At 35.3% G+C, this 16,444-nt stretch overlaps 2 protein-coding genes across 2 annotated transcripts; both read right to left on the bottom strand.

Moving 5' to 3' along the window:
* Positions 1–995: 995 nt before the first annotated feature.
* LOC131021449 (RING-box protein 1a) lies at positions 996–4,639 on the bottom strand. Its single transcript, XM_057950637.1, has 5 exons — positions 4,379–4,639; positions 4,192–4,242; positions 4,043–4,102; positions 1,420–1,491; positions 996–1,328 (listed from the first exon to the last, which is right to left on the bottom strand). The coding sequence occupies exons 1-5, from the start codon at positions 4,527–4,529 to the stop codon at positions 1,291–1,293; spliced, it is 372 nt and encodes a 123-aa protein (XP_057806620.1). The 5' UTR covers positions 4,530–4,639; the 3' UTR covers positions 996–1,290.
* A 4,620-nt stretch (positions 4,640–9,259) lies between these two features.
* Positions 9,260–11,590, bottom strand: LOC131021450 (serine/threonine-protein kinase RIPK-like). The gene is made up of 5 exons (XM_057950639.1): positions 11,096–11,590; positions 10,838–10,973; positions 10,198–10,334; positions 9,999–10,122; positions 9,260–9,925 (listed from the first exon to the last, which is right to left on the bottom strand). Exons 1-5 carry the CDS (start codon positions 11,462–11,464, stop codon positions 9,537–9,539), a joined length of 1,155 nt encoding a protein of 384 aa, XP_057806622.1. The 5' UTR covers positions 11,465–11,590; the 3' UTR covers positions 9,260–9,536.
* Between the last annotated feature and the right edge of the window lie 4,854 nt (positions 11,591–16,444).

Here is a 16,444-nt window from a genome sequence, read left to right on the forward strand (position 1 = left end):
GTATTAAATAAATATTTATGCCTATGGCATGGAAAGGATTGAAGGTCAAAGTTATAGTTATGGACCTTGGTAATATTGTATATAAATCATTTTATTGTATGTTTATCTTCGCTATCTTTACTAAATTTTTGTGCTGATTTTTGTTACTAAATAAATATTAAAATATATGTTTTTATTTTTTATTATATATATATATATATATAATTCATTAAGAAAAATAAATTAATGAAATACCAAATAAAAATAAGAATTTAAGATGCCTAAAATCGTCCTACCCAACCCAATCACTTAAAATAGAGAACTAGGAGCACTCCCAGCAGATCACCTAAATGCATCACTAACTCTAAATTTAGGCTAAAACAATTGAAAATGAGATAAAAAATGCATGCAGCAGATCCCCTAAACTGGATGGGGCCCAACCCAATCACTTAAAATAGAGAACTAGGGCTTGCGAACCTAATTGTGCTACCCATTCACTTAATTCTTTTCCCAAATAGAGAACGAACCCAGCAGCACGACAGGGGGGCATGAAAGGTGAGGGATGAAAGTTTGCTTGGGACAAATGCATTTCACCATATATTTTTTAATTAAAAATTCAGTGGTATAAAATGCATCCCCCAACACGTATTTAGAGTGTATTTTAACATATCGTCCCCGGGGACATACGAGTAGTACATATTCCGAAAATAGAATATTTTTTTTTATCAGGAATAGAAAGTTCTATTTTTATAATTCTGTTTCTGAAATACTCACAGAAACTACAATTACCCCCTTTTGTATAAACAACAAAACATGGAAATTTTTATTAAGTAAAAAGAAATGCATATAATTACATGAGAATCTATATATTCCCTCCCTTTTTTTAAGTGTCCCGGAACTCGGTGTAGATGCAATACAAGGTACTAAAACTAACTGGAAAATTTAGAAAGAGGGCCTAAATATGGTACAATAATTTTATGAAAGTGGACAAGAAATAATGAAGCGCAAATCCATAATTATCGGGCCTCGGTGCCTCGAGAAGGTACCTTTCGATTTCATTAGAGAAAAATGATTCAATTCCAGACATAACAATATAAACCATCATAAGCACAATATTCACATTATCTTTGCGTAGAAAGATAATAACTTAAAGAACTAATAGCAAATTGCAACATAATTTGCTACATAACGATTTGCTTCAAAAACTCACAGAACATATTACTTCTTCTCCAAGAAAGGAAGTGCTTCAAATTTGCTTCAAAAACTCACAGGTCATATTTCCAGTCTAGAAGAAGATAACGATTTAAAATTCTAGTGACCATACTTCTGAAACTCCCACTCGCTGTTATCTGCATGATTTAGTCAAGGATTAGATATGAAATCTGTCAATGGCTGCAAGACAATATAGATTATTGGCTGTAACATTAATGAGCACTTTACCCAGAGGGCAAACTTGACGAGTCTTGAGCCATCTGCTAATGCAATGGAAGTGGAAGGCATGATTGCAAACACCTGTAGGAAATTCAATTTAAAAACAAAAACGTAGAACGATAGTTTTGCTTAATGAAACAAAGCCCATAGATGCAACTACCACATTTGGATTCAACAAGGTCAACGGAAACAACCACAAAAGAAGTAGTGATGCGATACCAACACCATCAAGTCATCGACTCCAAGAATAGAACTCTCCAAGCTTTCGCCTACGGGGAGTTGGGGGTTTAAGAAACGACCACAAAAGAGTACAACTACCCAAAGAACCAGATCATTGCATACTCTTCTCAGTACATCCTCTTTTTGGTCTTTCAAAACCCCTGTAACTACTCCAAGTTTCACAAACAAGTTTTACATGTTGTTCACAAGGAAAATAAATATTGGTGACAGATGGTAATGGCCATTAATTCCACAAATTAGAGGAATGGGTTTGTTTTGTAAAAATTTCTCAAAAGCTCAACAGTATGTCAGTAAGTAGAAATAATGTCTAAGTTGCCACTGATCCTGATTAGTGATACAAGTATATTTTATAGGAAATCCATAAAGAAAATTACATTTACAAACATTTGTAGTTGGAATATATTTACTAAATATCAAGAGTTCCATCTCAATCACTAAATACATGTTTGATGTCAATTTGTACAGATACAGTAGAAAAGTTCTGTTCTTGCTGCCATCAACCTGGATCATTGTGGCAACTCAATAGTTAAAATAAAGCACATTGCCGAACAACTTTTATGGTGTTACTTTCCATATGCATGAGAAGGTGGCCACAGCTCAATAAATGAAGCAATTAGATAGAGATGCCACAGCTTCAGGTATGCAAAATTAGCCACAGATATTATCAAAGCCGAATAATTGAACACAAAAGGCTTAATGAAACTAGCGAGCATTTTGCACCATAATAGAAAGTTATAGTAATAAAGTACTGCAAGACATACGAATATTCACCATGAAACCACTTTAGCGATTTCAAAATAGAACATAATAAACTGTAAGGCTTCATAGTAAAGCAAATCAAAGACTAGGTCACTACAGGAGAAATACAAATGAAAGGCTCAGCAGCACGTGTCAGAAAATTCAGTGCAAGCAAGAGGATCTCATGCAGATGTCCACAAGAGAGAGCTTAACAGGTAAATGAAGCTCCAGTTAACAAGATTTTACCAGCTGATTTTATGGCATGCTATCTTTTGAGTTCCCCACAAGAGAAGCTTGTCTCCAATGGAAAGGAAATCTCAACCAAAGATCTTGACATGGAAGACTAAGTCAACACAAAAAAAAGGCCAGCAGGTGTTGAATTAAGTTTGAATTCCCTTTATATATGGTTCAAATGTTATGTTAATGACTGTTGCTGTCTCCGTAAGTAACACATAGAGTCAAAGATATCTTCAGGAAGTTCGGTTACAAGCTTAGCTTGCTGAGATCAATTTTTTAAAAAATACATCAAGTAATGTCATTTATGTACACTTTCTGGCATTATGGCCAAGATAATACATTAAGATATACCAATATTGGCACTTGGCAGTGTAAATACAACTCTCAAGTTTAAACATCTTGTGTCAATATAGATGATCATGATTTTTCATAGTTTTTCATTACGTTTACATACAAGATAATAGAGGTCGAGCAAAACATATATCCTAGAGAACCCGGAATCAGAAACTTAGTGGTAGTTATACAGTTTAGGACAAACAAGAAGAGATGCAAAGAGTTTAATTGGGAATTGGGATAAAATCTTTCCTGGCGAACCTTCACTTACATGGTCTAGGATGCCAATCTAGACTCAATTTCACATGGAATACCGAAACAAGAGATAGAAGCACAGCCTTTGGTTTCTTCGCCTTACTACAATATGCACACCAGAACAAGAGTTATTTGCAGAAAATAATGTTTATTTTCCTTACCAGCATTGGGATTCCCTAATCCTGAAATCTATGAATAGAAAGTAGACTCAAGAAATCATTCACCAAATGCCAAGTGACCTAGATGCACATTTCAACTGGCCTTCTAACCAATATCTATGCTATCCAACATCTAGAACTTCGATTGATGGATATGTTTAGAGGAGGATTATATTCTGCTCTTGGCACATCTACTGCAGTGATAATATCATCTTTTCCAGTAGAAGAAAATTAAACCCCAATTATAACATTAAATGGTAAACTCTGCTAATTGGATGCCATTAATTTTCACAAGAACATTGAAGGTTAAGGGACACGTTGCAACAGAAACATACAAATACTACTTAAACCAGAAAGCCAATAACAGATTAAAAGAGAATCTGAGGACACAATAATGTAAGCAAAATTGGTAGACATAACTGATTTTAACAACTTTTAGAAATAAAAAGGTCAACAAATATTCTGCCTGTAGCACATTTAAATTTCTGTCCATGGAGTAGCAATATACTATGCAAGGAGTCGTGATCCAGCTGTTTAACCATCAAATTCAATCACACCAAAAATTGAATAGAACATACCAACCGAGCCATGAAAAATATACTAACAAAATACAGCAAGTGTGTGTGTGTGAGTGAGAAAGAGAGGGAGAGAGAGAAAGGTGAGGAATATACCCCATGCAACTGTGCATTCCTCGCTTGTTGCGCTGGCCTGATTAGCCTGACACTCGATGCCTAATTAGAGCATCACAAACATTAAATCAAACAAATAAAACGAGTTACAAATTAGAAATAGAATAGAATAACGCAAAAAAGAGACTCACATAGATCCATGATATGATTTCTGCAAATAGCACAATTGTCGACCACGATATCTGCACGAATAATTAGGGTTTATGTCCGAAGCTATCTAAAAAACGAAACAACGTACTCACACAAAAAAAAAAAAAAGCTATAGCAAAGAGAAAACCGAATTACAGAATTACAGTTTAATTTAGAATTGAATTATACCCCAAGCCCAGAGGGAGACGGCGTTCCACTTTTTAATCTCGAATCGCTTGGGTTTCTTGGTGGACGATGAGGGATTGATGGTGGAGGGCCCGGCGCCGGAGGATCCATCGCCGGCGGGAACCATATTGACGTCGGTATCAAGTGAGGCCATCTTAAGTAGGCTAGGGCACCGATTTAACTTTTAAGCTTCGGAGTGAACAACTGTGTATGGTGTGTTGCTCTCTTCTTTGTTCATTCAACAACATATAGGTGATTTTTTTGTGCTCAATAAAAAAAAAGAGTTAATTGCGCTAAAACTCACCAACTTTGTCCCGATTCTAAGTTTTTCCATGAACTTTTAATTTTTGTCTGAAATTCCCTCAATTTAGACGCGCGTTTAATTTTTCCACGATTTTTTGCTCCAACGATGCGCCGAGCGGACATGTCTCCTACGTGGCACTGTACTAAACGATGTCATTTTTTAGCACTTAATTAAAAGACGTCGTTTTATAATTTAAACTACCTAAACTACGTTGTTTTGTGGTTGGCAGGTAAAAAATCACGAATTTAACCTAATCCCTTACAATTCTTGCTGTAAAACAACTTTCACCATTGTTGACTGCTACTGTGGAGGCAATTTTAACTCCGAGAAGACCGAGAAGAAGGCGAGAACTTGTTGACGAGAGGAGAAGTTGACGAAAAGTTGAAGAGAAACCACTGTCGACAAGAAGCTACACGAGTTGAACGAACGAAAATTTCGTGCTTGGGTATTTCATCTTTGGAGGGAAAATGGGCGACAGGTACGAGCTTCCCACTTTGTAGGGTTTGTGCACATCTTGTTCATTACATATTTTTCTTTGTTTGTGTCATCTATATCATACTCCCTCCATCCCAATAAAAGTGGACACATTTCCATTTTGGTTTGTCCCATTAAAAGTGACCACTTTTTAAAAGTAGAAATATTTTATTTAATTAAATCCATTTAATCAAAATTAGGGCTTTCTAATTAAATTCTCTCTTTTGCTCACCTCTCTCACGCTCTCACCTCTCTCTCTCTTCGAAGGTAGGCACTCGTCGGCGGCACCCCTGCAACCTCCGGCGGCGGCGACGAACCTTTCCCCTCACCGCGCGATTTTGGGGGCTAGGGCTCCGGCGACGTCCCCTGCAATCTCTGATTTGGGTGTCTGATTTTGGGGGCTAGGCCACTCCATCCGTCCGTCCGGCTATGCCACTGCTCTGCTCCGGCTATGGCACTCCATCCGTCCCCTCACCCTCATCTCACTCTCCCTCATCTCTGCTCTCTCCCTTGGTCTCTCTGATGTATTGAATTGAGACTCAATTTTTGAAACAAATCATTTTTTAAACACATATGGGAGAATTTGAAGGTAATTTCTGGATTTGAAGATTTTTGGATTATGCGATTTATGGGTTTGAAGAATTTTTGGAATGGAAAAATTTCTTGGAGAATTGGTTTTGAGTTTGAAGAATTTCTGGCTATGCGATTTGATGAATCTAGTTTGGGTGTTGGATTTGCGGTTTGATAGAGGGGCATGGGGCCACCGTCGCCGGCGCGCCGCCGGCGGCATCGCCGTCGTCGGAACAGATGCAGTGAGAATGCGACCAAACTTAATTAGTCATTTGATTTTGGTGGACCGCATTAATTAAAACATAATACTTCTTTTCTTAATCTCCGTGCCGAAAAGAACGTTGCCGCTTTTAGCGGGACGGAGGGAGTATTAGATTATAGCATTTAGGGTTGAGGTGAGTTCTGAAATCTGTAAGTTGATTTAGAACTAATTCCCATTCTTTGTCTGTTTTTTTCAATTTGTAGCGATGAATTTGCTCCGTATATACATCATGGAGGGAGGTTCGTTACCATAGGCTCAAATAGCAGATTGTATTCTGGGGGTGAAGTTTCACCTAGATTTGGCTTCGATAAAGATAGGTTTGGATATCTGGATTTAGAGGATGAAGTCCAGAAACTAGGGTACGTCTCTTGGAAGTGTCTAGCATATAAGGTTCCGAGAACTCTTGTCTTCATGGATTTGATTGAGGATAAGCAGGTAATGCAAATGGTCAAGCATGTCTCTAAGACTTGTAGAAGTATTAGCATTTATGTAGATGATGGGAAGAGGGGTAACATTGCTGGTGTTAAAGCTGTGACTGAAGTGGTGACCAAGACAGTAACAAAAACAATCACAACTACTAAGAAATCAGTTGATAAGAGAGGGGGAAAGTCAGGTAAAACTGAGGAAAGGTAGATGAATGAGGGCAGCAGGGAGATAAGGAAGAGGATAAAGTAGAGATGGGAGAGAAGAATGTAGCCGAGGGGAAGGAACATGTTAATTTCCAGGGTGATATAGAGCCTATTTACTCCCAATTGACAAACACAGAAGAGTATAACACAGATTCAGATGATGATGATGATTATCACCCTGAGGGATAAGAAGAGTTAGTAGAGTCTGAAGACAGTTTAGGAGATTTTGAGTTAGGATTAGAGGATGAAGAATATAAGCAAGCTAGGGTTAATGTGAGATAGAGTATAGGGACACTTGGAGATGATTTGGCTATCTCTAGGGAACAAACTGAAAATGTGTCAAATTATGGAGAGTCCTCTGATTCTGAGAACTCAATGATTAGTGACTCAGATAGCCAGTTAGTGAGGAGTAAGCAGCCAAGGTTGGTTTATGATCCAAAAAGGGAGATTGCAGACATGAAACTAGTGTTAGGGATGCGGTTTGAGGATGGATTCTAATGCAAGAAGGCATTGATTAGTTGGAGTATTGTGAAGGGCCACCCTATACATTTCAAGAGAGTAAACAAAGAAAAATGTGAGGCTTACTGTGAAGAGCCTTGTAAATGGAGGATATATGCAAGCATAAAGAAGAAGGAGAACAGTGTTGTAGTGAAGGTGCAAAACCGCACCAAAAATTAAAAACTGAAACCGAACCGAAAATTTTTGATTTACAATTTTCGGAACTGAACCAAAAATCGTACCGCACCGAAATGATGCGGTTCAATTCGATTTTGCGTTGCAGTTTGATTTTTGCTCACCCCTACCCTAACGGGAGAATATGCATTTAATTATTGATTATTACTACATGCAAAATTTTACATATTCGTAAATTGTGCCCCACACGGGCTGACCACCCTAACGAAAGGATATGCATAGGTAGTTTCAATAAATGGCTACTAATGTTCACTCTTTTTTTTTTAGAATCGTAAATTACACAAAAGTTAAAGAGGTTATTAGTGGGAAGTGATGGAAGTGTAGTGTTAAGTGGTAAAATCTATTTTGAAGAAGTCGGTGATTAATTATGATATTGACTAACTTAAATATATTATTCTTTTGTATTCAAATATTAATACTTATAAAACTATTGAAATGAGATAGTACATTTTGATAATTAATGATATAGTAATTTTTGATAGTTGATGTTCAATTTTTTTTACAAAATACGAAAAAAAAATATTTTGTGGATGTGTGTACATTTCTTTGATAGTATAAATGCTATTTTACTAAGAGATTAAAAAAAACATTTAAATATTATAAAATTGTGATAGTTTAGTTTTGTAAGCAATATTATTGGTTTTGGGTTAAACAGGAACAAATTATCAAGAGAGTATTTATATAAATTTCTCTCGAATTTACAAAACAAAGTATTTGTAAGTAGTTATGTTTTGTAAAATTTTGGTAATTGTGTAATTAGTATACAACTTTTTTAAGTGATGATGCTAATTAAAGAATTTTTTTCCAAAAGCCCAATAAAGCAAATGGATTGAGCCCATTTTTTTCCTGCTATTTGGGCCTCTTATTCTGTTGTGGCCCATTTTTGCATATAAATATTTTGGTTTTGGCCCATATGCAAAATTAATATATTTGTGAATCTAATTTACATATTTTTATAATATTAGTAATACATAATTTACATAAAACGATATTATCTTTAAATTTAATGTTTTTCAGTTAAAAATTTGGTATTATTAAAACTTAAATTAATTTCCTTATTGATTAAGGTAATTAAAGATTTTTTAGCAATGTATAAGTTACATATATAAGATGTATATTAAAACTGTTTATGTATATCATTTTAATTTAGCTACTTGAATAACAAATTTTAAATCTTGATATATATATATATATATATTTAATAAAATATTTACGTATCTAATATCTTTATTAATACAATACTTATGTAAGTCATTAAATTTGTGTTCTTCTGTCTTATAATATAAACTGTATGATATGAAACTCTTTTCTTTTCAATTCCTATTTTTAGTATAATGTAATGTACTTTACAATTCCTATTTTTAGTATAATGTAATGTACATTTTCATATTATAAATCTTGAATAATAAAACGCCTTATAAAAAATTAATAGTGCACTACCCATCGTAGCCCATATTATATTATGAACATGACTCTTGTAAATATAATTTTCCGTGTTTAAGAAATCTAATATTCATTTTTTTTCTAGAAATCTAATGTCCATTAATGAATTATAATATTGACAACTTTATGATTTAATTAATCTCTTTTTCAAAAGGCGTAAACCTCAACTTTGTCATAGTTACTTAAGAACACATTATCAATTCGGACTCATATATTGAGACCTGCTATATGTAGCACCCAGATCATATAAATAATGTCATAATCCAAAATATGAAGAACACTGAGTCTTTAACTCGATCATCACCCATAATAAATCAAAGTAACGAATATTTAATATACAATTGAAAATTATCAATAAAAATTAGGAAATAATAAAGAACCTTATAAGATATATAAGCTCCTTGTACAAGAGTCAAGACAAGAGTACCAAGTCTCCAAAGTTTTAATAATAGTATAATTGTCTTGAGTCAGCGGATAGACTTATAAGTTGAACCCAAATTGACAGCGTATATATAATTGTATTTTTATAATGGAAGGAACAAAAATAAACATATACATTCACATTTAAAAGGGAAGACTTTGTAGATACTAAACCGAGAAAAGGCTTTATTGCCTATTTACACAAAAAAAATTCCATGGGATGAACCAATTAAAAAATAAATTTTAAGTACTATTAAATGGGTGTGTGATTATATTTTCATTTCTAATTATCTATACTAATCAAAGCTCTTTTGAAATCTGTATCAACAATGTGTAGTAGAGTGGTTCCTATGAAAAGCAATATTGCTAAGTATTCTCCTTAGGAAAAATTTTGACCGGATTGCAGTCCATGGACACTGTAAATACGAAGGTGCCAAATTGAGTGTCATCAACATCTTTCAAGGGCTCCAAAACTCTGACAACTTCAGCCATGGTTGGTCTAAGCTTAGGGCGATAGGTCAAGCACTGATAAGCCAAGGCAGCCACCTTCTGGGCCGCCATTTCAGGGTATTGGCCTTGGAGTCTGGGATCGATAACCCTCATCAGCTTCCGCGGGTTCTTCAACATAGGCCTCGCCCTCTCCACCAGATTCTGTTCTCTGTTAGGCCGGCTCTTGTCTACCGATTTTCGCCCCGTTAGAAGCTCCAGGAGTACTACTCCGAAGCTGTATACGTCGCTCGCTGATGTCAAATGACCTACACGTACACTTATCATTCAATGTTGATCTGTTAAAGTTAGTAATTATGCATATGACTATATTGTTAGTACCTGTCATGATGTATTCAGGGGCAGTGTAGCCTTGAGTTCCCATAACTCGTGTGGAGATGTGTGTCTCGTCGCCCTGTGGGCCGTCTTTGGCGAGCCCCAAGTCGGCGAGCTTTGCGGTGAAGTCCTGAGAAAAGGGAGCAAGGAAGGATTAGCAAATGCGGTTGAGATCCAACAAGTATATGATGAATAGGGGAATTACCGAGTCCAGTAAAATGTTGGACGCCTTAAAATCGCGGTATATGACTGGTTTGTTGGCTTCGTGTAGGAAGGCAAGCCCCTTTGCAGCTCCAAGAGCAATCTTCATTCTTGTTGACCATGGAAGTGGAATGCACATTTCTGAGTACGTACAATATTCATAATAAATTAATATATGTTCCATTGAACATGATCAGATATAATATAGGGTAATCACGAGACTTTAGAGTAATCATCTCTTGCAATATAAAAACACTATAGGTGAGATATGTGGAGTAGTTGAATCTAATATTATTATATCAAAAATCATACAAGCTAGACAAAGTGGTTAGTGGAGTACTGTAAATTAACTTGTTTAACAAAATAATTGACCAATTAGTATTTACAATCAAATGCCAGCTTGCAATTTACTAACCAGGAAAGAACATACAAGGGACTGACTTTTTTTCAATATATGTCCAATATAGTCTCTTTCTAACAAGTTGATCATGAGAGAGAGAGCTATATACACTATATATATATATATATTTATATACGTTTACTTGAATCAGTTGAGAAACCCCTTTTCTAGAAAGAAAAGGAAAAATATATCAAAACAAAACAAAAAAGTGGTTGCTGAGTCAATAATAGACAATAATACTTACTTCTGAAGAGCTGATTTTCCAAGCTGCCTCTAGGCATGTATTCATACACCAGAAGCCTCTGCGCTTCTTCACAACAATATCCAATCAGCTTCACCAAATTTGCATGTCTTAATTGACCAAGAAAAACTACTTCTGTCTGATCACCAAATATTAAAAAACAAAAGACGATCAATTTAGAACGATGATGATGGTAAGTGAATAAGTATAATGCGCAACAACAATAATGATGGAATAAAAAATGAAAATATAATTGAATACCAGCCATTCTCTGTGGCCTTGTGTGCCGTCCAAATCCAAGAGCTTGACGGCAACGGGCTGGGCCTTCAAACCGGGGCGGAGGGTGTCATCAATGAAGCCCTTGTGAACGGGGCCGAAGCCGCCTTGGCCGAGAAAATTGGTGGACGCGAAGTTGTGAGTGATGAGCTTGAGTTCCTGAAGCGTGAAAACGTGGAGATTTGACGCCGCCAGCGACACGGAGAGCTCCTCCGAAAGCGTCGAGCTGCTCAAGTCCAATAATGAAATCCTTGACGACTGCTGCTTCGCCGCCGCTTTCTTCTCCGCCGCCTTCACCTTGAAACACACCGGAATCAAGTCCTGCCACCTCGCCGCCTTCTTCTTCACTGCCATATATTGATTTTAATTTTATTGAGAATGAAGAATGAAGTTATTCACGTCTTCCCTCTCTCTCTAGACATGGAGGTATAAGGTTTGCAGATGGTTTTATAAGATATATGGTGAGGAATTACATGAATGAATATGGCTACGCTAGCTAATTATTTTATAATTAAATTAGGTGCAGTGCAGTGCGTGCTTGTCCACTACATTATTATATTTATATAATATAATATGTATTATTACCTTTACAGTTTGAACATTATTATTGTTTACGACATGAAAAATGATTGAATAGTATGATTGATTACTTCTTCAGACTTTCTATTCAGGGGTCCAATTTTTTTTAAAGAAAATTAAAAATTAAATAAAAAATAAATTAATTAAATTAAATTAAAAATAAATGATAATCAATAAAACAATTATAATATTATTTAAATTACAAAAAAACACATTTTAACAAATTTTCAAGCTCATATTCATATTACGATGTATTTTACAATAAAATTATTAAATATTGAATATTATATATAGTGCAAATACAGGATACAGTCTCTTTTTAATTTGGAGAAATTTTTAATTGAAATGTTACGAAACGATGTCGTTTAGGCCTCATAAAAACGACGTCGTCTTTACTAATCCACGTAAGCTCCAATTCAACACTCTAGCGATCGAAAAATATTGGGGGACGAAATTGCAAAACTTGAAAAAATAGTGATTTAATTCGCCACACTCAAAAGACATTAAAATTGCAAATTCAAAATAGTTTGTGATTTTATTTTCCAAAATCCAATGAAACTTTGTAAGGCAAAGTAACTTTCAATATCAAATTCAAAAAATAAATCTCTATATAGAATCAAATCCAAGCATGATATGCATAAATTTATTATGTGTTTACTTAAGCATCTTAACTCTAAAGCTTACATATCAGTTACAGTATAAAATAGCTCAACAAGATAATGATGTAGATAAAATTATATATTTTTAATTTTTAATATAAAATTACGAAAATATCCTAGTATTTTTGAAAATCCCCGGGGGGGGGGGGGGGGAGAGGGCAGTGACCCCCTGCCCCACCCCTGCCCTCCTTCCATCAATTTTATATTCCATGTGTCTACGATATCATTTTCATTATTTTTTTTTTGATCCGTCTATAATATCGCTTTTATTTCTATTTATAATAATAAAGTTCATAAATCAGTGGTGGAGCCACATGGGGACTAGGAGGACCGGAGCCCCTCCAAAATTTTGAGTTTTTTTTTTTCAATATATAATATATATGTTTATACTTATTATAAAATAACTTTGTCTTATAAAAATTGATTTACTTGTTATATCCCCTCATATATACTTAATTTAATGTTAATTGTGTTATTTAAAACTATATAATCTATGAAAATGGTATTCGTTATTATTACTATTATGTTTTTCTTTTAATAAAAAATTCCTAAATGTACGAAATGTCCCAAAAGTGTATTGAAACTATATAATTTATGAAAATATTGTTCCTTACTATTACTATTATGTTTATCTTTTAATAAAAAAATACCTGAAATATACGAAATGCCCAAAAAATCGGGTACAAATTTAGCCCCCCTAAATTTCTGGCTTCGCCACTGCCACAAACTTTCACTCACAATAATAGTGGGACCCAAGCTGCACTTGCAACAATATCATTATTATCAAGTTATCAACTATTATCCACAAAATGGAAACGATGTCGTGGACCATTTTATTTCAGTTTCATATTTGATATTTCTTTCTATTTTTAATAAAATTACTTCACTCAACTTCATAAAAAAAAAAGATTTTTACTTCACTTTAACACTATCATAAAAATAGAAACCTCATTTCACTCTCTTCATATGATCAACCATTTTATTAAAGGGTAAATATCACTTTATGTCCCATCGTTTGGCCGAATTATCGATTATGTCCCAACTTATCGATAATATCTAATCGGTACCCAACCTAACAACATTTTTTCAATTGTGTCCCCTAAAAATTTTCCGACGCCCGGAAGATGATGTCGAACGCCGGAAACTGTGACGTGGATTTATTAAAACAGTTGGAATTTCAAACATTATTAAACTTTTAAAAAACAAAAATACAAATACTTATGTGGCGTTTTAACAAAAGTATGAAATCAATGAAAAAATTGCATTCTTCCTCAATTTTTCTCACCACAGTCGAAAGAAGAGAGGAAATTGAAGAACCTCTGTGAAATTCGAAGAAATTGCAAGGGTTGATCGACGGCGCGACATTCCCAATCGGTAGGGTGATTTTGAGCGACGGTGAATGCTCCAATCGGTAGGTTGATTTTGAACCCTAGTTCTTCGACTTTCTTTTGATTTTTCGATTCCTTAAACCAGAAAAACTAGTTCGTCGATTTTGAATGCTCCACACATACTAGTTCTTCGATTTTGAATGCTCCAGACATTGAACCCTAGTTCTTCGATTCCTTAAACCAGATTTCTTCATGATTTCTTAAACTTTGCTTCTTCTTTTTTTGTCTTGTTGTGGAATTGTTCGGGAAGACAATCAACGCAGCAAGAACGTAAAAGAAAAGAACACGGAGGCAATTTACGTGGTTCGGATTTTTCAATCCTACATCCACGGTGCAGAAACAATCAATTCTATTTCACTATGAACACTCAAGAACTTTACAATTACAATTGAGAACACTCAACACTAGAAGAAGTGTATAGCCTACAAATCTATCAAGATTGCTATAATTCCTCACTCTCAACTAGTTTTCAGTAATAGAAATTCTTAAGCTTCAACTCAACAACTAACCTAAGTATTTAAACAAAAGAAATAGCAGTTGAGAAGATGCTACGCGCCGACTTCTGGAATGAAGAAACAAATCCGTTGGATTTGTTGTAACTAACCTAAAACTGAACTCCCTTAACTCTTGCATATTTGCTAACTGATCCCTCAGCTATAGACTAAACACCCGTGCGTTTACCAGTCAGAGGACTCGAAGACACCAGAGGAAACAATATGCCAGCGGAGTCAAAGTCAGAGAACTCATGCAGAGGAATCGAATGCCCGAATGCCAGAGCAGCGAAGTCACATCACCAGAGAACTCAGGTTCAGAGAACTCAAGTCCAGAGAACTCAGGTCTAGAGAACTCAGGTCCAGAGCCGCGCAAAGCATCACCAGAGAAATCAAATCTAGAGCAGCGAAATCTCCATTCCGCCGGTGACCCATTTCTCTGGCGAGACCAGAGAAACCATGTAGACTAATTGTATGTAGATACTTTACTCACAATTCTCCACCTTATCTAATACAATTAGAATACACCGAACTACCTGCAAGAATTAGACAAACAACTTGCTCTCCTCGAGAGAGCTCATACCAATCAAAGAACAACACTTTTGGAACTTAACAGTTGGTAATGCTTTAGTAAGCACATCTGCAGCATTATCATCAGTTGAAACTTTCTTGACTACCACATCACCTTTTTCCACCAAATCTCTCACAAAATGAAATTTAACATCTATATGTTTAGACCTCTCATGAAAAGATTGATGTTTAACGAGATGAATGGCACTTTGATTATCACAAAGAATAGAGACAACCTGTTGATTAATGCCTAACTCAGATAGCATACCTCTCAGCCATATACCTTCTTTCACTGCTTCTGTAACAGCAATAAATTCAGCTTCTGTAGTGGAAAGAGCTACCACAGATTGTAGTGTAGATTTCCAGCTCACTGTTGTTCCATAGAGTGTAAATACATATCCATATTGGGACTTCCTTGTATCTGTACTTCCTGCATAACCCGAGTCAGTAAAGCCAACTAAAACTTGTTCTAAATTAGTGGCTCCACCTTGAAACATAATTCCTTTATTAACAGTTGCTTTCAAGTATCTTAATACTCCTTTTAAAGCATCCCAGTGTGCCTTACCAGGATTTGACATGTACCTGCTTACAAGACTTACAGCATAAACCAAATCAGGCCGAGTACAAAGCATAGAATACATGATGCTTCCTACCAAATTTGCATAAGGGGTAACACTCATGTCTTTAATTTCTTCAATAGTAACAGGACATTGCTTATTAGACAATTGAATATGTTGAGCTATAGGAACCTGAGCAACTTTTGCTTCATTCATATTGAATTTTAACAAAACTTTCTTCAAGTAATCAGATTGAACAAGCATAAGTTTCATATTTTTCCTATCTCGCTTGATATCCATACCAAGAATTCTTCTAGCAGTCCCTAGATCTTTCATATCAAATTCAACACTCAGTGATTGCTTTACTTTATCAATCTCATAACTAGAACTACTAGCAATAAGCATATCATCAACATACAAGAGTAAGTAAACAACCACTGACTCAGCAACTTCTTTCAAGTATACACATCTATCATGCAATGTTCTCTTGAAACCTATACTTATCATGAATTCATCAAACCTTTTATTCCACTGTCTTGGACTTTGCTTCAGTCCATACAAAGACTTTTTCAAGAGACATACCTGACCTTCACAGCCAGCTACTTCAAATCCCTCTGGTTGATTCATGTATATAGTTTCCTCTAACTCACCATTTAGAAAAGCTGTTTTAACATCCATCTGTTGCAATTCTAAATCTAGGTGTGCAGTTAGAGCAAGTATAAGTCTAATAGAACAGTGTTTAACAACAGGAGAAAAGATTTCATTAAAGTCTATACCTTCTTGCTGAGAGAAACCTCTAGCAACTAACCTTGCTTTATACCTGATTACCTCAATGCCTTTGTGAACCTCCACCTTTTTCTTGTATAACCATCTACATGTTACACATTTCTGGTTCTTAGGTCTGTCCACCAAGATCCAAGTCTTATTTTTCAATAAAGACTCTATTTCCTCCTCCATAGCTTTGATCCATTGCTTGCTTTCAGAGCACTGAATTGCTTCTTTATAAGACCTAGGCTCTCTGTAATTTACCTCTTCAGCTGCTGAGAAAGCAAAACTAACTTGTTCTGCTTCAGAGTATCTGGCTGGAGGT

The sequence above is a fragment of the Salvia miltiorrhiza genome, chromosome 4, assembly GCF_028751815.1.
Source record: "Salvia miltiorrhiza cultivar Shanhuang (shh) chromosome 4, IMPLAD_Smil_shh, whole genome shotgun sequence".
In the NCBI taxonomy this organism is placed as follows: Eukaryota; Viridiplantae; Streptophyta; class Magnoliopsida; order Lamiales; family Lamiaceae; genus Salvia; species Salvia miltiorrhiza.

Coding starts and splice junctions, on each gene's coding strand:
- LOC131021449 (XM_057950637.1), bottom strand. CDS start 4,529: ATGGCCTCACTTGATACCGACGTCAATATGGTTCCCGCCGGCGATGGA. Junction 4,103..4,191: donor AAATCATATCATGGATCTAT/GTGAGTCTCTTT, acceptor TGCTCTAATTAG/GCATCGAGTGTCAGGCTAAT. Junction 1,329..1,419: donor TCGTCAAGTTTGCCCTCTGG/GTAAAGTGCTCA, acceptor TAAATCATGCAG/ATAACAGCGAGTGGGAGTTT.
- LOC131021450 (XM_057950639.1), bottom strand. CDS start 11,464: ATGGCAGTGAAGAAGAAGGCGGCGAGGTGGCAGGACTTGATTCCGGTG. Junction 10,123..10,197: donor CCAACATTTTACTGGACTCG/GTAATTCCCCTA, acceptor CCCTTTTCTCAG/GACTTCACCGCAAAGCTCGC. Junction 9,926..9,998: donor CCCTGAATACATCATGACAG/GTACTAACAATA, acceptor GTGTACGTGTAG/GTCATTTGACATCAGCGAGC.